The 26,180-nt window shown below is 41.6% G+C and overlaps 1 protein-coding gene across 12 annotated transcripts in view; it reads right to left on the bottom strand.

The window, feature by feature from the left end:
* The window catches only part of MPDZ (multiple PDZ domain crumbs cell polarity complex component), a 202,584-nt gene that overhangs the window by 82,827 nt on the left and 93,577 nt on the right, over window positions 1-26,180 (bottom strand). For 8 of the 12 annotated variants that reach the window (XM_073668027.1, XM_073668043.1, XM_073668066.1 and 5 more), the window contains 3 exons: window positions 19,655-19,853; window positions 16,935-16,976; window positions 1,053-1,157 (listed from right to left, as the gene is read on the bottom strand). In XM_073668027.1, coding sequence (XP_073524128.1) covers window positions 1,053-1,157; window positions 16,935-16,976; window positions 19,655-19,853 — 346 coding nt within the window. The remainder of the gene's footprint in view (window positions 1-1,052; window positions 1,158-16,934; window positions 16,977-19,654; window positions 19,854-26,180) is intronic. The other 4 variants (XM_073668057.1, XM_073668169.1, XM_073668106.1 and 1 more) reach the window with 1 other exon arrangement.

Here is a 26,180-nt window from a genome sequence, read left to right as displayed (position 1 = left end):
GCGAATCATGATATGCTAATGATGAAGAAAATTGACAACAAAATTTTAAAAACATCTAGATTTATTCAGCATGGCTATGCGTGTCATCACAGAAATACACACTTACATGCCTTGGTGTGCCATTAATGAGATTATTAATGATTGTCAGAGGAATTTTCTACCATGCTGAATGTACTTGGGCATGCAAATCATCAAGATCCGGTGCTGGCAGCTTCCTTTGCAATGCCAACAGATGACGTCCTAGATGTGCTTGATCGGAGACAAGTTCAGATCATGGTAGCACATTTAGGCCATGCAGGCTGCTTACAGTAGCATGAGCAACATGTGGTCTGACATTGTAGTGTTAAAAAACTGCTCTTTGGATACTCTGGAGAAATAGCCGCACTACTGGTTCCACCACAATCAATGAAATGCTAAGATGTCACTGTAGCTGGAATAAATTCTAGAGATCCGGCTACCGTACATTATGCCATTTGCCACCATAATACTGGTAGTAGGACCTCTGACGTGGTCATATGGGCAATGTCACAAAAAGGGCTTCATGGGGGTCTGTGAAGGTGTCACAGGTGCCGTTTTTTAACATGAAAATGCCAGGCCACATGTAGCTGTGATCATCTTGCATAGCTTAAACTTTCTATCATGGCTTGTAGCATCTCCAGACTTTTTTCCCATACAGCACATCTGGATTATCAATGGTTGGCAAATACAAAAGGAGCTGCCAGCAGAGGATCTTGAGGATTTGTGTGCTAAAGTACTTTCAGCGTGGCAGAACATTCCTCAGACCACCATTAATAACCTCATTGAAAACATGCCAAGGCGTGTAAGTGTGTTTATTTCTGCGTGTGACGCTTCAACTTGGTACTGAATAAATCAAAAGGTTTTGAAATGTTGTTTCCATTTTTTCATCATTTGCATAACATTAACATCTCTATCGATCCTGTGATATCCATAATTCCACAACTTTTCCTTCGTGATGTTGCAATTTCAAAGTAGAGGAGCGTATAAATTACATAGACACTTATACACAATATGTACACACACTTAGTGCTTACCTATTGCTATGTACAGGAAATAGGTCTACTGGCCCAGATGATTCACTCAGCTGCCCCATACTTGCCCGAAAGTCTTCCAAATTCTCACTTGGAACATATGTAATGCTATAAGAGAAATGTCCAGCAATGAACATTAATGCTACCAGGTATTAGGTATATTATAAATAGTGGATTAACACGTAGTGTTGGATAACTTACAAGTACACGGCCATTATAGGAGTATAAATAAAGGGAACACCGCCACTGACATGGGCTTTAATCAATCAAGCATTTTTTGTTCCTGCAATTGTTATTTAGGTTTAATTACAATTAAATATACTGTACTTACTGAACTCTTTGAAAAAAAAGAAGAAAATAAAAGCATCAAAAATTGTAGCAACAAGATTGACAAAAACAGCACATGCATGTGAATACAGAGGGTGATTGAATGGTCATTAGCACAGGGTTATTATATTTGGGGGGGGTAAAATAACATTTACATTAGGCCAGTTTCATGAGTCAGGAATTCATGGTTCAAGCACGGTCTGGAATATCCAGACGACGGGCCTCGGGTCTCAGCCGCCTCATAAATGTCATTGAGGCTGTTTCCTTTGGTTCAAGAGACTTGCAGCCGGTTCAGACATTGCAGCCCGTACTTAGATCTTGTGTGGAATTTTGTTGAGGACAAAATCAGGCTAAGGCTACATGTCGGGTGACAGCAATTCACAGACAAGCCAAAATCATCGGTGCTACTGGTCTGTACGACTATTTACAGATGGGATTTTTGCTGTTAAAAAAAGGCCAAATTGCAGACAAGTCGCAATGCAACACCAGCATCTCAATGCCGCTCAACACATGCTAACCTCAACCACACAGTGTGTTAGACTGCCGAAATATAACAACTATAATACGATGGCTATATTTTTACTAATACCATGAAAATGATTGTTGTAGAATATAACCAGCACATTATAGGATTTTAAATAAATACCAATATCAAAACCATACATAAATTATTTAGTCACTCTTGTCTAAATTAAGTTTCAAAAACAAAGCACTACCTAAAAGACAGAAACGAGGTCTATATAGTGCAGAAAAAAAAATACTAAGTAGCGTCTATTTTGAGGCCTATTTTCTACTTGTTCGCCTGTTTGTTTCTCCGCTCGTCATTGTGGGAATGGTTTGGTAATCTAGAGATTCCATTGTTTGTGACTTTTTAAACAGTAAACAAATTTTTGCACAAATCTAAACCTGTCCACCTCCGATGGAGTGAATTTTCTTTTTGTACGCTAGCACTTTTTGTTCAAATGTTGGCGCTGCATGCAGCAAAATAATATAATGGAACATGCACATTTTTGCGCTAAAATGGTGCAAAATGGATTAAAGACATATGGATTAAAGACAAAATAGGCTTCAAAATTGACGCTACTTAGTATTTTTATATATATATATATATATATATATATATATACATATATATATATATATATATATATATATATAGATAGATATATAGATATATATATATACACACACATATATACATACATATATATACACAGTACAGACCAAAAGTTTGGACACACCTTCTCATTTAAAGATGTTTCCGTATTTTCATGACTATGAAAATTGTACATTCACACTGAAGGCATCAAAACTATGAATTAACACATGTGGAATTATATAGTTTACAAAAATGTGTGAAACAACTGAAAATATGTCTTATATTCTAGGTTCTTCAAAGTAGCCACCTTTTGCTTTGATGACTGCTTTGCATTCTCTTGATGAGCTTCAAGAGGTAGTCCACGGAAATGGTTTTCACTTCACAGGTGTGCCCTGTCAGATTTAATAAGTGGGATTTCTTGCCTTATAAATGGGGTTGGGACCATCAGTTGTGTTGTGCAGAAGTCTGGTGCAAACACAGCTGATAGTCCTACTGAATAGACTATTAGCTGCTTTTTTCTTGCCATAATACAAATTCTAAGTAAAGAAAAACAAGTGGCCATCGTTACTTTAAGAAATGAAGGTCAGTCAGTGTGAAAAATTGGGAAAACTTTGAAAGTGTCCCCAAGTGCAGTTGCAAAAATCATCACGTGCTACAAACAAACTGGCTCACACGAGGACCGCCCCAGGAAAGGAAGACCAAGAGTCACCTATGCTTCTGAGGATATGTTTATCCGAGTCACCAGCCTCAGAAATTGCAGGTTAACAGCAGCTCAGATTGGAGACCAGGTCAATGCCACACAGAGTTCTAGCAGCAGACACATCTCTATAACAACTGTTAAGAGGAGACTTTGTGCAGCAGGCCTTCATGGTAAATTAAAAACCTAACTTAAAGTCTAATAGGTATCATGGAAATGATCGTATAAATAATAACATAACGAAAAAGAATCAATAAATACCTAAGACACAGCGGAGATATGAAGAATATATTATAATTTTATTAGATACAAAAATATTTCTTTATATGAAACATCACATAATAGGTGTTGGAAAAAGAACAGCTAAAACAATAAGGGATACAGAGTTAATGATCCCAATAGGCGACAGGGACAAGACTGTGCTAGCAGTCCCAGGTCACTATAATCACTCCATAGGCTATGAAACAAATATATCAAGTTTAATTAATATATACAGAGGGGTATCTATGCTGAAATGGTACAAATAAAATAATAGCTGGTAAATAGTTAGAAGGTCTAATAGTAGTAGCATAACATGCTGACCAGTGGAGTAGGTGTAAATTAAGTATAGATACCTTGAGTCATAGTGGGAGACCTGGGACTCGTGGTGACAGTCGACCGAACGCCTCAACGCGCGTTTCGCCTGGGCTTCGTCAGGTAAAATAGCTGCTAGGAAACCACTGCTAAGGAGAGGTAACAAGCAGAAGAGACTTGTTTGGGCTAAAGAACGCAAGGAATGGACATTAGACCAGTGGAAATCTGTGCTTTGGTCTGATGAGTCCAAATTTGAGATCTTTGGTTCCAACCACCGTGTCTTTGTGCGACGCAGAAAAGGTGAACGGATGTACTCTACATGCCTGGTTCCCACCGTGAAGCATGGAGGAGGAGGTGTGATGGTTTGGGGGTGCTTTGCTGGTGACACTGTTGGGGATTTATTCAAAATTGAAGGCATACTGAACCAGCATGGCTACCACAGCATCTTGCAGCGGCATGCTATTCCATCCGGTTTGCGTTTAGTTGGACCATCATTTATTTTTCAACAGGACAATGACCCCAAACACACCTCCAGGCTGTGTAAGGGCTATTTGACCAGGGCTATTTGACCAAGAAGGAGAGTGATGGGGTGCTACGCCAGATGACCTGGCCTCCACAGTCACCAGACCTGAACCCAATCGAGATGGCTTGGGGTGAGCTGGACTGCAGAGTGAAGGCAAAAGTACCAACAAGTGCTAAGCATCTCTGGGAACTCCTTCAAGATTGTTGGAAGACCATTTCCGGTGAGTACCTCTTGAAGCTCATCAAGAGAATGGCAAGAGTGTGCAAAGCAGTCATCAAAGCAAAAGGTGGCTAATTTGAAGAACCTAGAATATAAGACATATTTTCAGTTGTTTCACACTTTTTTGTTAAGTATATAATTCCACATGTGTTAATTCATAGTTTTGATGCCTTCAGTGTGAATGTACAATTTTCATAGTTATGAAAATACAGAAAAATCTTTAAATGAGAAGGTGTGTCCAAACTTTTGGTCTGTACTGTGTATATATATATATCTCGTTACAAAATAATGAATGCACCCGAGTGCACCATTTTGGAAAAATTTGGAGCTTAAAAAAAACTGTCAAAATGATGAATGAGAACCACATATTTTACAGTTAGGTCCATATACAGTTATATGAAAAAGTTTGGGCACCCCTATTAATCTTAAGCTTAATGTTTTATAAAAATTGGTGTTTTTGCAACAGCTATTTCAGTTTGATATATGTAATAACTGTTGGACACCGTAATGTTTCTGCCTTGAAATGAGGTTTATTGTACTAACAGAAAATGTGCAATTTGCATTCAAACAAAATTTGACAGTTGCATAAGTATGGGCACCTCACCAGAAAAGTGACATTAATATTTAGTAGATCCTCCTTTTGCAAAAATAACAGCCTCTAGTCGCTTCCTGTAGCTTTTAATGATTTCCTGGATCCTGGATGAAGGTATTTTTGACCATTCCTCTTTACAAAACAATTCCAGTTCAGTTAAGTTTGATGGTCGCCGAGCATGGACAGTCCTCTTCAAATGATCCCACAGATGTTCAATGATATTCAGGTCTGGGGACTGGGATGGCAATTCTAGAACATTTTAATTGTTCCTCTGCATGAATGTCTGACTAGATTTGGAGCGGTGTTTTGGATCATTGTCTTGCTGAAAGATCCATCCCCTGCGGAACTTCAACTTTGTCACTGATTCTTGAACATTATTGTCAAGAATCTGCTGATACTGAGTGGAATCCATGCGTCCCACAACTTTAACAAGATTCCCGGTGCCGGCATTGGCCACACAGCCCCAAAGCATGATGGAACCTCCACCAAATTTTACTGTGGGTAGCAAGTGTTTTTCTTGGAATGCTGTGTTTTTTTGCCGCCATGCATAACGCCTTTTTGTATGACCAAACAACTCAATCTTGGGTTCATCAGTCCACAGGACCTTCTTCCAAAAAGAAATTGGCTTCTCCAAATGTGCTTTTGCATACCTCAGCCGACTCTGTTTGCGGCGTGCTTGCAGAAACGGCTTCTTTCGCATCACTCTCCCATACAGCTTCTCCTTGTGCAAAGTGCGTTGTATAGTTGACCGATGCACAGTGACACCATCTGCAGCAAGTTGATGCTGCAGCTCTCTGGAGGTGGTCTGAGGATTGTCCTTGACTAATCTCACCATTCTTCTTCTCTGCCTTTCTGATGTTTTTCTTGGCCTGCCACTTCTGGCCTTAACAAGAACTGTCCCTGTGTTCTTCCATTTCCTTACTATGTTCCTCACAGTGGAAACTGACAGGTTAAATGTCTGAGACAGCTTTTTGTATCCTTCCCCTGAAAAAACTATGTTGAATAATCTTTGTTTTCAGATCATTTGACAGTTGTTTTGAGGAGCCCATGATGCCACTCTTCAAAGGAGATTCAAACAGGAGAACAACTTGCAAGTGGCCACTTTAAGTAGCTTTTCTCATGATTGCATACACCTGGCTATGAAGTTCAAAGCTCAATGAGGTTACAAAACCAAAAAAAGTGCTTTAGTAAGTCAGTAAAAAGTAGGTAGGAGTATTTAAAACAAGAAAATGATAAGGGTGCCCATACTTATGCACCTATCAAATTTTGTTTGAATGCAGATTGCACATTTTCTGTTAGAACAATAAACCTCATTTCATGGCAGAAACATTACTGTGTCCAACAGTTATTACATATATCAAACTGAAATAGCTGTTGCAAAAACACCAATTTTTATAAAACATTAAGCTTAAGATTAATAGGGGTGCCCAAACTTTTTCATATAACTGTATATTTGGACAGAGAAAACATTTTTCTAATTTTGGTTCTAGACATTACCACAATGAATTTTAAACAAAACAATTCAGATGCAGTTGAAGTTCAGACTTTCAGCTTTCATTTGAGGGTATCCACATTAAAATTGGATGAAGGGTTTAGGAGTTTCAGCTCCTTAACATGTGCCACCCTGTTTTTAAAGGGACAAAAAGTAATTGGACAGATTAAATAATTGTAAATAAAATGTTCATTTCTAGTACTTGGTTGAAAACCCTTTGTTGGCAATGACTGCCTGAAGTCTTAAACTCATGGACATCACCAGACGCTGTGTTTCCTCCTTTTTGATACTCTGCCAGGCCTTCACTGCAGTGGTTTTCAGTTGCTGTTTGTTTGTGGGCCTTTCTGTCTGAAGTTTAGTCTTTAACAAGTGAAATGCATGCTCAATTGGGTTGAGATCAGGTGACTGACTTGGCCAGTCAAGAATATTCCACTTCTTTGCTTTAATAAACTCCTGGGTTGCTTTGGCTTTATGTTTTGGGTCATTGTCCATCTGTAGTATGAAATGACGACCAATCAGTTTGGCTGCATTTGGCTGGATCTGAGCACACAGTATGGCTCTGAATACATCAGAATTCATTCGGCTGCTTCTGTCCTGTGTCACATCATCAATAAACACTAGTGACCCAGTGCCACTGGCAGCTATGCATGCCCAAGCCATCACACTGCCTCCACCTGGTTTTACAGATGATGTGGTATGCTTTGGATCATGAGCTGTACCAAGCCTTCGCCATACTTTTCTCTTTCCATCATTCTGGTAGAGGTTGATCTTGGTTTCATCTGTCCAAAGAATGTTCTTCCAGAACTGTGCTGGCTTTTTTAGATGTTTTTTAGCAAAGTCCAGTCTAGCCTTTTTATTCTTGATGCTTATGAGTGACTTGCACCGTGCAGTGAACCCTCTGTATTTACTTTCATGCAATCTTCTCTTTATGGTAGATTTGGATATTGATACGCCTACCTCCTGGAGAGTGTTGTTCACTTGGTTGGCTGCTGTGAAGGGGTTTCTCTTCACCATGGAGATTATTCTGCGATCATCCACCACTGTTGTCTTCCGTGGGCGCCCAGGTCTTTTTGCATTGATGAGTTCACCAGTGCTTTCTTTCTTTCTTTCTCTGGATGTACCAAACTGTAGATTTTGCCACTCCTAATATTGTAGCAATTTCTCGGATGGGTTTTTTCTGTTTTTGCAGCTTAAGGATGGCTTGTTTCACCTGCATGGAGAGCTCCTTTGACAGCATGTTTACTTCACAGCAAAACCTTCCAAATGCAAGCACCACACCTCAAATCAACTCCAGGCCTTTAATCTGCTTCATTGAGAATGACATAACAAAGGGATTGCCCACACCTGTCCATGAAATAGCCTTGGAGTCAATTGTCCAATTACTTTTGGTCCCTTTAAAAACAGGGTGGCACATGTTAAGGAGCTGAAACTCCTAAACCCTTCATCCAATTTTAATGTGGATACCCTCAAATGAAAGCTGAAAATCTGAACTTCAACTGCATCTGAATTGTTTCGTTTAAAATTCATTGTGGTAATGTCTAGAACCAAAATTAGAAAAATGTTGTCTCTGTCCAAATATATATGGACCTAACTGTATATAGCAAATACAAAATACTGCCAAAGGCAATTTTTGTATCATATACACAAGTGGTCAAAATTGTTGGTACCCCTTGTTTAATGAAAGAAAAAGCCACGATGGTCACAGAAATGACTTGAATTTGACGAAAGTAATAATAAATTAAAAATCTATGAAAATAAGCAATGTCTGATTTTCATTTGTTCTTCAACCCTGCTTCAACAGAATTAAAAAAAAATTAAGCTCATGAAATAGGCCTGGACAGAAATGATGGTACCCTTAACATAATATTTTGTTGAACAACCTTTTGAGGCAATCACTGCAATCAAAAGATTCCTGTAACTGTCAATGAGACTTCTGCACCTCTCGACAGGTATTTTGGCCCACTCCTCATGAGCAAACTGCTCCAGTTGTCTCGTGTTTGAAGGTTACCTTTTCCGGACGGCATGTTTCAGCTCTTTCCAAAGATGCTCAATAGGATTTAGGTCAAGGCTCATAGAAGGCCACTTCAGAATAGTCCAATGTTTTCCTCTTAGCCATTCTTGGGTGTTTTAGTTGTGGGTTTTGGGTTATTATCCTGTTGCAAGACCCATGACCTGTGACTGAGACCAAGCTTTCTGACACTGGGCAGCATATTTCTCTCTAGAATCCCTTAATAGTAATGAGATTTCACTGAACCCTGCACAGATTCAAGACATCCTGTGCCAGATGCAGAAAAGCAGCCCCAGAACATAACAGAGCCTCCTCCATGTTTCACAGTAGGGACAGTGTTCTTTTCTTGATATGCTTCATTTTTCCGTCTGTGAACATAGAGTTGATGTGCCTTGCCAAAAACTTCCATTTTTGTCTCATCAGTCCATAGGACATTCTCCCAGAAGCTTTGTGGCTTGTTAACATGTAGTTTGGCAAATTCCAGTTTGGCTTTTTTATGATTCTTTTTTTTCAACAATGGTGTTCTCCTTGGTCGTCTCCCATGAAGTCCACTTTGGATCAAACAACGACAGATGGTGCGATCTGACACTGATGTTCCTTGAGCTTGAAGTTCACCTTTAACCTCTTTAGAAGTTGTCCTGGGCTCTTTTGTTACCATTCGTATTATCCGTCTCTTTGATTTGTCATCAATTTTCCTCCTGCGGCCACGTCCAGGGAGGTTGGCTACAGTCCCATTGATCTTAAATTTCTGAATAATATGTGCAACTATAGTCACAGGAAAATCAAGCTGCTTGGAGATGGTCTTATAACTTATACCTTTAACATGCTTGTCTATAATTTTCTTTCTAATCTCCTGAGACAACTCTTTCCTTTGCTTCCTCTGGTCCATGTTGAGTGTGGTACACACCATGTCACCAAACAGCACAGTGAGTATCTGTAGCCCTGTATACAGGCCCACTGACTGATTACAAGATTTTAGACACCTGTGATGCTAATTAGTGGACACAACTTGGTTTGACATGTCCCTTTTGTCACATTATTTTCAGGGGTACCATTATTTCTGTCCAGGCCTATTTCATGAGTTTTATTTTTTTTTTAATTCTGTGGAAGCAGGGTTGAAAAGCAATGTCTGACTTTCATTTGTTCATTTTCACAGATTTTAATTTATTATTACTTTTGTCAGATTCAAGTTATTTCTGTGACCATTGTGGGTTTTTCTTTCATTAAGAGAGGGGTACCAACAATTCAGACCACGTGTGTAAAATTGGACAAGCAAATATCTAGGTAATGGGCACACAGCCAAGTGTGGTAAGTCTTTGGCGCTTGTGCTGTGGTACAAAACACGCATATGGGTTTGCTGCAAATTGCAGAGGTTTCACAGTTTTAAAGACCTGTACTTGCTGTCTATGAATACCTTATAAGTGATTATATGTGAGAAGAAAAACAACTTGTAACTTTACCAATACATTCAGATATCTAATATATGTACTTAAAGAGGAGAAAGAATAAAGTAAAAGCAATTTACTAACAAGTCTTCTTGAAATAGTAATCGTGTATTCACCATCTTTTCTATGTAACAGATAGGTGAGAAATGTGGCTTTTATTAACTCCATCATAAATCTCCTTTTTAGGGAATCTGTCACTAGGTTTCTAAACATTACCTGAGAGCAGTATAATACAGAGACATAGACCCCGATTTCAGGGATGGGTCACTTACTGGGCTGCTTGCTCTAGTTTTGATTTTTTTATTAGCAGTAGATTATCACTAGTGGGCTAGTAAAACTGCTGCCAGGTAGTCCTCCATATTCATGAGCTCTGCATAACCCAGACCCCACCACTGATTGGCAGTTTTCTGCCTACCCACCGGCAGCTTTCTGCCTACCCACCAAGTACATATAAAGTTGTCAATCAGTGCTGCGGGCGGGGTTATATAGAGCTCAGACTTCAGAGAACTGGTGGAACTGCAGCAGAGAAAATAGTGATTTTATCATAACTGCCGCCCAGTAAGTGATACATCACTGGAGTCATTGTCTCTTCTCCTACATTACAATACTCTTAGATGGGGTAGCAAAAACCTGGTGACAGATACCCTTCAATAAGCTGCTGTGAGCGAAGACTTAGGATACATGAACATGGCTGTATTACAGATCTGCAAAGCAGGAATCCGTAATAAGACGTTTGTCGTTACTTATGTGCCATACTCTTCCTGGCAAGTAGAGAGTTTTTTTCTAATTAGGAATCAAAGGAAAGAAAAGTAAAGTAGTGACATGACCTATTGGATGCTGTATTTTCTAATAAAAGCAATGTCCGATGGGAGACGAGAGTGTTGCACAGAGGATCCTAAGGCTTTATACCCTGAGACTTTTTGTGGAAAGATTACCATTGCGTTTTAAAACGCAGCATGGCCATTGTATGCAGAGTTTCCTGCCCATTGACTTTAATTGAACCGCAGCAAATCCGCAGGTATAATATTTATATCTGTGGATTTGCTGCGGTTCAATTAAAGTCAATGGGCAGCGGAAACGCTGCATAAACGCTGCGAGTGGTACCCGGGTCGGCTGGGGAGGACTACTACTCCTGTCATCCGACCGCTGCTCCTGCTGATAACAGCGAGAGCGGTGCGGCTGAGGGGAGAAATAGTCTCCTCAGTCGAGCCGGGACTGTGAGCTGTGGTAAAAAAAAAACAAAAAAAAACACTATGCTCACCTGTCCGGCGCCCCCCGATGTCCTCCTGGTCCTTGCGATCTCATCAGCCCGGCGGCTGGTGGTACTATGCCGGGAGTGCACTCGCTCCGGGGCTGATCAGCTGATCTTGTGCTGAGATAATCTTATAAATGTGCCCCTGCTGTGTACTGTGTAATGGCTGTGTCTGACCGTACAGGAACATGGTCTGGTCGTATCACAGCTAGGGAAAACGCATGGCTGGGGAAGACGCAAATGAGTATACAGACCGGACAGCGCGGGATTACAGCTGATTCTTTCTGTGTGGTAAAACATTGCTTAAAAACAGGCAGGTAAATGTTTTACCTCACAGAATCAGCTGTGATCCCATGCTGTCCTGTCTGTATCCTCCCTTTTGCTTTCTCCCCTGCCCAGGAGATGTGGTATGATGAGACCATGTTCCTGTATGATCAGACACAGCCATTACACAGTACACAGCAGGGGCACATTTATAAGATTATCTCAGCACAGGAACATTGTTTTTTAACACATCCAATTGTGGAAGTTATTATTCGAAGATCTATTAATTCAAATCTACTTTGTTCATGGAAAAACCTCTTTAAATGTTGTATTCTTCAGCAAACCCTAGTCAAAGGGAAGCTCGATTAATGCTGTCCAAGCCACGAGCAGCATGAATCAGAGTCTGGTTGCACATTTACCAGCCAAATATGTTTAACTCTGAAATGCTCTGGCATTTCAGAAAAAAAACATAGTTTGAAGAGCCCCCCTCCACTCCAGACGATTGACAGGTCTCTCCCATGTGTGTACGTAGGAAGAGACCTTTCAATCACTTGGAGCAGGGCGTTGAAAAGCTGGTCAGGGACGAAGCCGAAGTGCAGCATAAATCGAATGGCAGGTTCCCTTTAAATCTTTGCTTGAGTCAAAACCAGAGACAAGTCACCTGAAGCCGACAACCGCCTAGTAGAAATGAGATTTTCGAAAGCTTTAAATCCGTTATTGAGAGGCTTAAGATGCTATCTGCATCATGAGGCTCAGCATCAGATGCAAATGATCCATGTCCTAGAAAACATGTATAGGTCGGCATAATGGATTCTAATTTCTAGATTATGCTGTTGTGTACATTTGGACGACTGCATTCTTAATGAATTATTATATTTCTCGGGTAAAAGCGTGTCTTATGTGATTTGCATGGCAAGGAATGAGTTACAAATTGTCAATAATACATTCACCCTAATAAAGACCTGAAGAGCGTTGCTCTGACAGAAGAATATACGTAATTTTCATTTGATTTCACATTATGCACTAAATTGAATCAAGGGAGATAAAAATACCAGGAAGCCCACCAGCACCTTAATCAAGCATCACAGCTGGTGGCTACCAACACAAGTGCTTTGGGAATTAGCCAATAAACATGACGATATCACAGCTAAAATGAATTTGATCCACTGCCTGGCACCTGGGTTTTTTGACTGACATCCAATGAGTAGGAGTCAGATAAACAACTCATGAATGCATGATCAAGATTTTGCTTTCAACACAAAATGTGTTGTCTATAGGAGGAGGGGAGAAATTCTTTTTTTTCTTCAGAATTTTGCTTAATAATAATCAATTCCGGCTGAATCCATAAAAAGTAATGAACTGCCATTTACTCGCTTATTTTAATCTTCGTATAAATAGCTTTATGGTAAAATATGTTTTTATTAATTACATTTTTCTATTAAGTACAATTCACTGACTACTTACGCTATTGTATCTGGTCCAGTGGCCTTTAACTTACATTACGGTGGTCAATTTGGAGCTAAATACATTTTGTATTCTCCAGTACATGCAGTATAGAATTGTTAAGGAAGGCTAATCAGAATACTGCAGCCTTTCACATGGACTTATGATATCTGTCAAGTTCTGGGACAGAAGACACATGAAGAGCTACCTTAATCATGGCCAGTTCAGAGAAAGTCCAACATTCATCCAACTGAGAATCACAATTGTGGGCACTTAGGGGTTTCTTATGTGGTGCGTCAAATGAAAAGGTTTTGGCAAAATTTTGTACAAACCCCCAAAATGTGATTTAACAACATCATGTGAATAGACCCTTAATCGGATCTTATGATATCACAGCTCAACCCTATTAAGGGAATAGGGAATGAGCTGCAAGCGCAAATAGGCAAGAGTAGCCCAACTTCCGAGGGAGTTCATAACAATTTAGGGTGTCATACAATTCTTATAACGACTTATTAATTTTTGTAATCTACATTTTTGCAGTTCAAAATTATACAGCTTCTAAATGGAGTAAAATTGGTGCTACTGCTTATCTCCATGAGAACAAAGGGATTGGCAGTCAGAAATTGGGACATGCTGGAGAGTTGAGAGGCCCTAATACAAAATTTGCCTATCGGCGGGTTCAGCCGATCTTAGTCTAATGTGTATGAGGGCCTTTAAAAGGAAATAAAAAGAATAAAGAGCACAAACTTATCTGGACTTTAACTGTAACACAGAAAAAAGGCCAGGCTCACCGATACAAGGAGATGTTACTTGGTATTTAGCCAGTCCTTGAATATAGTAGTCTTTTTCAGTGATATCAAAATGTAAACTTATGTCAGATCTGACAATGTTTTTTTGCTAGCTTTTATGAAAAATGTGCATTAAAAAATATAAATAAAAAAGTAAGATGTAGAAATATTCGATCAGGTCAACCATGCTGAAAGTGATCAGGTCAACCATGCTGAAAGTCAGAATTATTTACTACTATGCCTAATACTAAACAACAAACTGTGTTGTGATTAAGCCAAGTAAAATATTTATGCATGAAATGCTATCATTTAAGTTTGTTTGTTTTTTTCAAATATGGTTAAATGGAAAAAATGTGCATGTACCTGAATGAGACAAACAATGCGTGTGCTATACTTAAAATGCACATCTCTTTAGTAGAAAATAAAAAAGAGATGTGCATCATTTTGCAAATCTTTTCCTTATGGGCTATTTTGTTAGATCAGTTACTTTTTTAAGAAACGTAGTTGAACAAGACTATCCAAAAAAAGTGAGAGCTGAACCAAAAGGCAAAACTTCACTAAAAAAACAATAACATTTATTTGTCATAGAAGAAATTTCCCCATCGTCGTATATATGTGAAGGAGCTTTCTAAATTGTATGTACAGTGCCTACAAGTAGTATTCAACCCCCTGCAGATTTAGCTGGTTTGATAAGATGCAAATAAGTTAGAGCCTTCAAACTGCAAACGAGAGTAGGTTTTATGAACAGAAGCATAAATCTTACAAACCAAAAAGTTATGTTGCTCAGTTGAATTTTATTAAATTTTAAACATAAAAGTGTGGGTCAATTATTATACAACCCCTATGTTTAATATTTTGTGGAATAACCCTTGTTTGCAATTACAGCTAATAATCGTCTTTTATAAGACCTGATCAGGCCGGCACAGGTCTGTGGAGTTATCTTGGCCCACTCCTCCATGCAGATCTTCTCCAAGTTATCTAGGTTCTTTGGGTGTCTCATGTGGACTTTATTCTTGAGCTCCTTCCACAAGTTTTCAATTGGGTTAAGGTCAGGAGACTGACTAGGCCACTCCAACACCTTGACTTTTTCCCTCTTGAACCAGGCCTTGGTTTTCTTGGCTGTGTGCTTTGGGTCGTTGTCTTGTTGGAAGATGAAATTACGACCCATCTTAAGATCCTTGATGGAGGAGCGGAGGTTCTTGGCCAAAATCTCCAGGTAGGCCGTGCTATCCATCTTCCCATGGATGCGGACCAGATGGCCAGGCCCCTTGGCAGAGAAACAGCCCCACAGCATGATGCTGCCACCACCATGCTTGACTGTAGGGATGGTATTCTTGGGGTCGTATGCCGTGCCATACAGTCTCCAAACGTCATGTGTGTGGTTGGCACCAAAGATCTCGATCTTGGTCTCATCAGACCATAGAACCTTGAACCAGTCTGTCTCAGAGTCCTCCAAGTGATCATGAGCAAACAGTAGACGAGCCTTGACATGACGCTTTGAAAGTAAAGGTACCTTAAGGGCTCGTCTGGAACGGAGACCATTGCGGTGGAGTACGTTACTTATGGTATTGACTGAAACCAATGTCCCCACTGCCATGAGATCTTCCCGGAGCTCCTTCCTTGTTGTCCTTGGGTTAGCCTTGACTCTTCGGACAAGCCTGGCCTCGGCACGGGAGGACACTTTCAAAGGCTGTCCTGGCCGTGGAAGGCTAACAGTAGTTCCATAAGCCTTCCACTTACGGATGATGCTCCCAACAGTGGAGACAGGTAGGCCCAACTCCTTGGAAAGGGTTTTGTACCCCTTGCCAGCCTTGTGACCCTCCACGATCTTGTCTCTGATGGCCTTGGAATGCTCCTTTGTCTTTCCCATGTTGACCATGTCTGAGTGCTGTTCACAAGTTTGGGGAGGGTCTTAAATAGTCAGAAAAGGCTGGCAAAAGAGATCTTTAATCCACACATGTGAAGCTCATTACTCTTGGTGCCTGAACTACTTCTTAATACTTTTGGGGGACCAAACAGAATTCTTGTGGTTTGAGGGGTTGAATAATAAATGACACTCTGAATTAACTTTTAACGTTTTTTAAAAAAAAAAAAAAAAAAAAAACTAAATTTGCTGCAGTGCATTTCCCACTTCCAGGCTGATCTACAGTACAAATGTCACAATGCCAAGTTAATTCCGCATGTGTCAACCAGCTAAATCTGCAGGGGGTTGAATACTACTTGTAGGCACTGTATATATGTGATAAGAATGTCCCTATAGTGAAATGTGTGGAATGGGAATGTAAAAATGCCTAAAAATCTTAGCTGCCACTCTAGTTATCCCTCATGTTCCAACCTAAGGACAAGGGTGCAGAAAAAGTCTTCACACTGGAGCGATGATTTAGCTGTCCACATGTAATGACCCTGAAAGAATTCCGTCATGAGACTTTGTTGGCCCTCATGAGACTTAAGACTGCTGCATAACTAATTCTCCAGTGTGGACCCCACCAAGCAGCCCCCTATTTGCCACTTTCTGGGAGAAGGAGATGTGCAATATTTGGCTTCCCTCTAGTAATAGCTAACTTCACATTTTTAAAAGGAGTTAGGCTTTTCAGCCTATAACAAAAATAAAACCTGGTAAATACATTTTAGTTTACAGTAACCAAACAATAAAAAAACATAAAATAATTAAAATATTAATATTAAAATTGAAAGAAAAAACAAACAAACAAAAAAAAACCCACAAAGCTTTGCTTGATTACACCAGAGCACACACGTTCTGACCTTCTCCCTGAAAATGAACCTCAACTTTCCTACCCTCGTCCTCCACGTTTAGCTCTTTCCAGCTGCAACTACTCAGGAATGCAGTCACTGCTTTCTTCAAGGAAAACAGTTCATTGCGGGGAGGAGAGAGAAATAAGACAATAGTTCCGTGTCGAAAGGGGGAGAATTCACATGACCAAGGAGATCGTGCATGCAAGAAAAAACTAACTCAGAAATGGTTAATGTCAGATTACACAAGGAATTCCTTTTTTATCACGTGTGTAATTCAAAAAGTGATGCTAAGAGTTAAAAGAGAGAAGCTGAACATAGAAAAGATACAAAGTTATTCCTGAGAGATGGAGATGAATGAAAGGTGAAGTGAAGAGAAGCCATGCCCAGCTTTCGGATCACCAATACTCACACATAAAATGGGGCCTGATCATCAGCAGGTGCGGGAGAAGATCTAGAATGGGAAGCATATAATGCAGCATCTTTTTACAATGGTGTTAACAAATGCCAAAGCCCCACGCTGCACGCGTGAAGCACACATATGTAGTTAAATGTATGTGCAATTTTTTATTTTGTCTATTTTTTTTTCCCACCTCCCTTTTATCAACACCTCCCCCAGAAAGCATCTGCTCATTCTGTGTGTCTATAGCCGTGATTATTAACAAGGATGAGGAAATGTTAGCGCCATCCGTCTCTCTCCCTTGATCAGGAATTTATTCTGTAGGTGAGGGCAGGTGAATTCCATTTCAGACTGGTAATTATCTGACAGATGCTGGAAGCAGCTGCTGCGGTATGCAAAGCCCTGGCTCTTAGAACAGCGCAGATAGCAGAAGCTTCTGGCAAGGTGGATGGTGAAGTGGGACGACATGCATTCTGCGAGTGGCCGCACAGCTGCTTCTCTGTGCAGAACAACGCAAACCTGCAACCCCAGCCAGCTGTTTTAAAGCTTGTCAAAGTGAAATCATTCCACCCTTTTACAGGAAAAAAAAACGTATAAAGAAATACACAATATGTTCATCTTGGATATTTCACCATTCTAGCTCTGTTCTCCAACAAGGTTGCTGTACCATCCTAAGCGTGCTTAACTACAGATTTGCAAGGCTGTGTTCCTTATCTAAATAGCTTGAAATATCTAAGAACTAAATTCTGACAATTTAGAAGAACATAAACTAAGCCACGCACTTTATAAAATGTTTAAGGCTCTGTTCACATCACGCTTATAGCCTCAGGCAAACATGTATGGTGGGACGTAAGCATTTAAGGGAATCTGTCAGCAGGTTTTTGCTACCTCATCTGAGACTTTGAATCCAATAATGTATGACTTAGATGACTTGGGGCAGCAGTTGTGACACAATCAGAGCTTTTAGATATAGCAATGCAGCAGAGCTGAGGATGCTAATCCCACCCATACCAGCCTCTGTATACCCAATGTCTATAGACAGTGAGGTGCTCGTCACAGGATGCACTAACTGCTGTGTTCCAGCAATGATAAGCTCCTGGTGCTAAAATAATTATTGTAAGCAAACAAAACCACAAAGCTTGATAAGAGGGGCATCACTGAAAACTGTGTTTTAACCCCTACCTCATGCAATCTTCAGATTACATACAAAAAACCTGCAGACAGTTTCCCTTTAAACGGTTGCCTCCAAAAGATAGAGCAGTACCCGTTACCCATATAGAGTCCCACTGTAAATAAAATAATGTATACACTGGGCACATACGCATGTTCTACTGAATAAAGCTGAATGAAAGAGCATGCCATGCTTTTTGTAGGGGTTTAATGCTGCATACTGGCCAGATGATAGCCAAAAAGCGACTCATTTAGCCTTCGTGTAGACACTGTATCCTTATGAACACATTTAGAATGTGTGTCAAGCCCTAAAAGTACATCACAAAGGTCATGTGAACCCAGCCTAACACATGCTGTACAGATGTAGCAGAGATGAATGTTATTTAACCTTTTCACACCATACTAAAAGTGGTTTTAACCCAAGTCCTGTGTGGAGCTATTGTTAAAGGGTAACCGTACTTTTGAGTAACTTTTCAGATTCATTTATCATGTGTACATGAAGAATAACTATTTCCGGCCATCATATCACTTATTTCCCTCATTGTCATCCCTTAATCCCTCTAAGGCTTCTATCTCTAATTTCCAATCTACTCTGAGCTGGTGGGAGGAGACTATCTGCTGTGAGGTCTCCTATACACATCACAGCACACAGAGAGGGATTCCTGCTCTTTGTTCTTTTTTAGCATGCAGAGACGAGCAGCAGCACAGAGGGAACTACATAGCAAAAGTAAGTGTTCCTCAACTCCTTTCCCCAAACCTCACCAACAGATCAAGTTTTCTGGACTTTCTAGCTTACCCGTCATAAAAAATAACATTTCAAATAGGTTGTACCAAGTATATAAGTTATTCCCTGTCAATGGGATAGGGAATAATGTTATGATCGCTGGTGGTCTGTCCTGTTGGACCCACATCGATCCCGAGAACTGGGCTATTCTGACCCCCATCTCAGTGGCACCGAGGTTGAACATGATCACCTCAACTCCATTCATTCTCCCAAGCGATCAACGAGTTTATTCCCTGTCCTACTGATTGAGAATAATGTACATTCTTGATGCAACCCCTTTAAAACATTAATTACTGAAAAATAACATTATTACTTGAGATGTGATTTTTGCGATAACCTGTAAGATCTCAGGTTCTGGCTGCAAGTGCTGCAGGAAGCTGCAGTGAAGCATGACCTGATCCCATAACACATGATTTTCAACCTGTCTCCTGCAGAGGTGTCGGATCCTTTACAGGCTACTAAATGGTACTTTAATTTTTTATGATTTTTTTACATTATATCTCAATCTGCTCAGCTACTCTTGCTCTATAACAGGCTGCCTATGTGACCACATCTTCAGGGTCACAGGTCCTCTTTAAATACCTCTCGCAATATTGCAAAGAGTTGGATCAAATAAACTCAGCACTGCTACATCTGCCAGACTAATCTCTCCTACATCTATAAATAATAATCAGCAACCACTACTGAAATTTAAATACGATGCCTACATGATAAAGGGACCCAATGTTAACAGTACTATGCAGCATATTGAAACTAATATAAGATAATGGCCCCTCACCTTAGGTCAGGTCCCAGTAAGGAATGTCTTCGCAGCATAGCCCGTGCTTGGGTATTGGTTAGGTTTGCAGTAGACTCATTATTGATTTCCAATATACAGTCTCCAACCTGAATTCTACCGTCACGACTTATTGAGCCTCCATTTATAACACTGCGGACAATCATACCGGAGCCATCTTTATCAGCACTTACTGTCATACCTATCCAATAGAAAAGCAAACATAAAATAGCTTAATAAATTAATAAACTTATCAAACATTATATATAAATGAATTCAACAATCAATGTGTAAAACTTATGATACAGTAGGGAAAATAAGTATTTGATACACTGCCGATTTTGCAAGTTTTCCCACCTACAAAGAATGGAGAGTGTTATGCACACGCCCGGGCTGACTGGCGTGTGCGTGATTTAGTGATTCCACTGTGCCATGAACCGGAGAGTACCTGGAGGGGCGTAACTAAGTATCTACCCGATCCGACCAAGGTCGCACGACGGCTAACGACGCCGTGCACCAGGGAGGAACCGAGCAGAGGGACCAGGTGCTACTCCAGGCCAGACCCCGGACACGGCTGTTGACCCACACTGGGGAATACAGGAACAGGCAGGTTAGGCTGGCACACAGACAGGTGGGTATTGGCAGGCACGGCTGGCATGCAAACAGGTGGGCACTGGCAGGCACGGCTGGAGTGCAGACAGGAGGATAATGGCAAGTACGGCTGGCATGCATACGTGGAGGTACTAGCAGGTGGGAGCACAGGCTGGATAGGGTCCAGTACAGACTGGGATTCAGGAACAGAACCGCAGATGCGGAAGACAAGCAGAGCAGAGAGGTACCACCGGAGCGGTGAGCAAGCAGAGCAGGCAGGAACCGCCGGAGCGGTGAGCAAGGCAGAGCAGGCAGGAACCGCCGGCGCGGTGAGCAAGGCAGAGCAGGCAGGAACCGCCGGAGCGGTGAGCAAGGCAGAGCAGGCAGGAACCGCCAGAGCGGTGAGCAAGGCAGAGCAGGCAGGAACCGCCGGAGCGGAAAGCAAGGCAGAGCAGGCAGGAACCGCCGGAGAGGTGAGCAAGACAGAGCAAGCAGGAACCGCCGGAGCGGTGAGCAAGACAGAGCAGGCAGGAACCGCCGGAGCGGTGAGCAAGGCAGAGCAGGCAGGAACCGCCGGAGCGGTGAGCAAGGCAGAGCAGGCAGGAACAGCCGGAGCGGTGAGCAAGGCAGAGCAGGCAGGAACAGCCGGAGCGGTGAGCAAGGCAGAGCAGGCAGGAACCGCCGGAGCGGTGAGCAAGGCAGAGAGGACAGGGCTCTGTTCACACTGAACAGACTGGAAGGGAAAAGCAGAACCAGATACACTCTAGGTACTTGCAATGAAGTAGCGAGAGGACTCTAAACTCACAAACGGAAGTACAGCGACAACGAGTAGGAGTTAGGTGCAGGTTCAGACTCTGCAGAAAAAGGGAAGGTACGGACATAGAGAAAAACAGGTTAGGAGAGTGTTCAGACAGGAACTGGCACTGCAGCAAGATACAGGAGAGGGTCTGGGTATGCGGCCCCCAGAAAGCGGGACGAACAGGCTAGGAGCGTGTTCAGACAGGCCTGGGAATACAGCCTCCAGGAAGGCGGACAGGCAGGAAAAACAGAACAGGACCTTGCACATTCAGAGTCAAGGAGCACACTGAATGTTAGAGTTGCTCAGGCATCAGCTCCAAGGTGGAGCTGGTTTAAATATCAAGTGACAGACAGCAATAGGCTGGGGACGCATTAGGGGTGTGCCCACAGCAGCTACAAGAAACAGGAAGTAACCAGGCCGCCGCCCTAAGCAGTCAGAACAGAGACAAACAGACAGCATGAATAGAAGCCAGGCTAGCAGACTGGACTGAAGATCAAGTTTGCGATCTTGCATGGTGAGAGATGGTGCACCATGCAAGCCCACCACCAGGTATGTTACAGAGAGGTCTGTAATTACACTTCAACTGTGAGACACAGAATCTAAGAATAAAAAACAGAAAATCAGATTGTATGATTTTTAAATAATTAAATTGCATTTTATTGAATGAAATAAGTATTTGATCATTCACCATCCAGCAAGAATTCTAACTCTCACAGACCTGTAAGCTTTTCTTTAAGAAGCCCTCTTACTTTGCACTCATTACCTTTATTAATTGCACCTGTTTGAACTTGTTACCTGTATAAAAGACACCTGTCCACACACAATCAATCACACTCCAACCTCTCCACCATGGCCAAGACCAAAGAGCTGTCTAAGGACACGGGGACAAAATTGGATGGGCTACAGGACAATAAGTAAGCAGCTTGTTGAGAAGGCAACAACTGTTGACGCAATTATTAGAAAATGGAAGAAACACAAGATGACTGTCAATCTTCCTCAGTCTGGAGCTCCATGCAAGATCTCGCCTCATGGGGTAAGAATGATTCTGAGAAAGGTCAGGAATCAGCCCAGAACTACACGGGAGGCACCTGGTCAATGACCTGAAGAGAGCTGGGGCATCTCAAACATTACCGTTAGTAACGCACTACACCGTCATGGATTAAAATCCTGCAGGGCACGCAAAGTCCCCCTGCTCACGCTAGCACAGGCCCATTTGAAGTTCGCCAATGACCATCTGGATGATCCTGAGGAGGCATGGGAGAAGGTCATGTGGTCAGATGAGCTCAGATGAGACCAAAATAAAACTTTTTGGTATCAACTCCACTTGCCATGTTTGGAGGAAGAAGAAGGAGGACTACAATCCAAGAACACCTTCCCAACCATGAAGTATGGTGGGGGAAACATCATACTTTGGGGGTGCTTTTCTGCAAAGGGGACAGGACGACTGCACCATAATGAAGGGAGGATGGATGGAATTATGTATCGTGAGATTTTGGCCAACAACCTCCTTCTCTCAGACGAGCACTGAAGATGGGTCGAGGCTAAGAAGCATTTCAAATTCCTGGCGTGGCCTAGCCAGTCTTCAGACCTGAAAATCTTTGGAGGGAGCTGAAACTCAATGTTGCCCAGCAACAGCTCCGAAACCTGAAAGACCTGGAGAAGATCTGTATGGAGGAGTAGGCCAATATCTCTGCTGCAGTGTGTGCAAACTTGGTCAAAAACTACAGGAAATGTCTGATCTCTGTAATTGCAAACAAAGGTTTCTGTACCAAATATTAAGTTCTGTTTTTCTATTGTATCAAATACTTATTTCATGCAATAAAATGCAAATTAATTATGTAAAAATCATACAATGTGATTTTCGGGATTTTTTTTAGACGCTGTCTCTCACAGTTGAAGTGTACCCACAATAAAAATTACAGACCTCTCCATTCTTTGTAGGTGGGAACACTTGCAAAATTGACAGTGTATCAAATACTTAGATGGATTCACATTACAAAATATTCCCTTATAGTTCATAAATGCATTACGATAGGTGTCATCTGTAACTTAAAGAAGCACTCCCATCAAAGTTTTTAACCTCTTAATATATGGCAATCATCATATTATATAGCACTGTGTACTTTTGCTCATTTTGCCTTTCTACCCAGCTAATTCTTTTTTTTCTACTCTATGTAGAAACAGGAAGTGTTTTGTCCCTGCATTTATCATTCCCTTCTTGAACTCCTGACCCAGCTGCTCCATCCTCCCCCCTGCCAGGGACTTTTGCAGTAACTTATGACTCATACAGGGAAAATTGACCTCCTGTTTCTACATAGAGCTTTGAAGGATTCAGCTAGTCAGTTTTTAATCAAGTGATGTCATAGACCTAAAAGAACACAGAATAATTACCTGGGTAGAAAGGCAAAATGAGAAATTGTAAGTACATAGTGCTATATAATATGATGGTTGCAATATATTAAGAGGATAAAAACTTTGATGGGAGGAGAAGTGCTTCTCTAAAGAGGTTGTCCAGCTAAAATAAGTCATTACTTGTCCGCACAAGAAATGATAACTTGCTGATCGGTGGGTGTCCCACCACTGGGAATTTTTATCCCGGTTACAAAATGAAGCGGCAGGTTGGATGCCTGAATGCCACTCCATTCATTTTCTATGAGCTTACCGGAAAAAGTAGAGTGCAGCGCTGGGCAGTCCCTTAGAAGATGAATTGAGCAGAGGTCAAGTATGTGCACTGCCGCTCCATTCTAACAGGTATAAAAGCTTCCCATTCTGGCGATCGGTATACGTCCCAGTGGTTGGACTCTCCAGTAGATGGGTGATAAATTTTTTTTTAACTGTCAGTCAATTTGCTAATCTGATACAGAATTCCCCTTGACACATTTACCACCCCTTGTTACACTATATGATTGTTTTGAAACATTTTACCTCTAAAACTGAGTTATGCCTGATTTAACAGATTCAATTATTTAACATGTAGATGCAAGCATTTACATTCATCAGGTTGGTGAGATTAGGGACTCAAATGGGATAATAATGCCCAATTTGGTTGATATATTGTTCTGGAATGGAGGTCAAATACCACCATATTAAAAGGACTGTGACACCAGGTTTTTGCTACCTCATCTGAGAGAAGCATGATGTAGGCAAAGAGACCCTGAATCCAATGATGTATCAATTAGTTTACTGGGTGCAGCCGTTCTGACACTATCAGAGTCCTTAGATTTAGCAATTCAGCAGAGCGGAGAAAGCTAACCCCGCCCACAGCAGGCTCTATATATGGCAACAACCCAGCAGTAGGACCGCTACCTCCGCCGTTGTGCAAGGAGGAACAGGAGGAGCACTGCCAGAGCCCTGCAAAATGACCTCCAGCAGGCCACAAATGTGCATGTGTCCGCACAAACGATTAGAAACCGACTGCATGAGGGTGGTATGAGGGCCTGACATCCACAGATGGGGGTTGTGCTCACAGCCCAACACCGTGCAGGACGCTTGGCATTTGCCACAAAACACCAGGATTGGCAAAGTTGCCACTGGCGCCCTGTGCTCTTCACAGATGAAAGCAGGATCACACTAAGCACATGTGACAGACGTGACAGTGTCTGGAGACGCCGTGGAGAGTGATCTGCTGTCTGCAACATCCTTCAGCATGACCGGTTTGGCAGTGGGTCAGTAATGGTGTGGGGTGGCATTTCTTTGGAGGGCCGCACAGCCCTCCATGCGTTCACCAGAGGTAGCCCGACTGCCTTTAGGTACCAAGATGAGATCCTCAGACCCCTTATGAGACCATATGCTGGTGCGGTTGGCCCTGGGTTCCTCCTAATGCAGGACAATGCCAGACCTCATGTGGCTGGACTGTGTCAGCAGTTCCTGCAAGATGAAGGCATTGAAGCTATGGACTGGACCAGCCATTTCCCAGACCTGAATCCGATTGAGCACATCTGGGACATCATGTCTCGCTCCATCCACACCACAGACTGTCTAGGAGTTGGCGGATGCTTTAGTCCAGGTCTGGGAGGAGATCCCACAGGAGACCATCCGCAATCTCATCAGTAACATGCCCAGGCATTGTAGGGAGGTCATACAGGCATGTGGAGGCCACACACAATACTGAGCCTCATTTTGACTTGTTTTAAGGACATTACATCAAAGTTGGATCAGCCTGTATTGGGTTTTTCCACTTTAATTTTGGGGGTGACTCCAAATCTAGGCCTCCATTGGTTAATAAATTTGATTTCCATTGATGATTTTTGTGTGATTTTGTTGTCAGCACATTCAACTTTGTACAGAACAAAGTATTCAATGAGAATATTTCATTCATTCAGTGGTTCTCCCAACAAAATCAATAATTGGATGACACATAGGATGTGGTGTGCAAAATTAACCCACTCACAAATCAATATCATGCATAATCTGTCATAAAGCATTAACAGCTAGATGGATAACATGACAACTCCTATACTAAGCAGGCCACTAAAAGACCATATCATAGTATATATAAGGCTGCCTAAATGATCCAATGTATCAAACCATATCACCCATGAGGTAGGATAAGGAATCAGTGCAGGGACCCACGCGTATCGATGTGGAACACAGCTTCATCAGCTTCACCCTCCCTGATGAAGCTGTGTTCCACAGCGATACGCGTGGGTCCCTGCACTGATCCCTGATCCTACCGCATGGACTAGGGCAACTAATCGATAAACAAAGTGTGCATTGCTATTTCGCTAAACATTATATACTGCTGCTTTGATCATGGAATTTCTTTCACTCATGTTGTATATTGGCTTTGTTTTTTTTGGGTAAATATATATGTTTTTAATATTTTTAAAGTGAGGTCTAATAAAATTTGTATTTTATACTACAGGGTGGGCCATTTATATGGATACACCAAAATTATATGGGAATGGTTGGTGATATCAACTTCCTGTTTGTGGCACATTAGTATATGGGAGGGGGAAAACTTTTTCAGATGGGTGGCGACCATGGCGGCCATTTTGAAGGCAGCCATTTTGGATCCAACTTTATTTTTTTCAATAGGAAGAGGGTCACGTGACACATCAAACAGTCAATATACAGTACAGACCAAAAGTTTGGACATACCTTCTCATTTAAAGATTTTTCTGTATTTTCATGACTATG

Source organism: Phyllobates terribilis, unplaced genomic scaffold (assembly GCF_046119375.1).
Source record: "Phyllobates terribilis strain yellow unplaced genomic scaffold, ASM4611937v1 Scaffold_1__5_contigs__length_1240528914, whole genome shotgun sequence".
Lineage (NCBI taxonomy): Eukaryota > Metazoa > Chordata > Amphibia > Anura > Dendrobatidae > Phyllobates > Phyllobates terribilis.
Note: the sequence above shows the minus strand (reverse complement) of the source record. Positions and strands in the feature narration are given on the sequence as shown.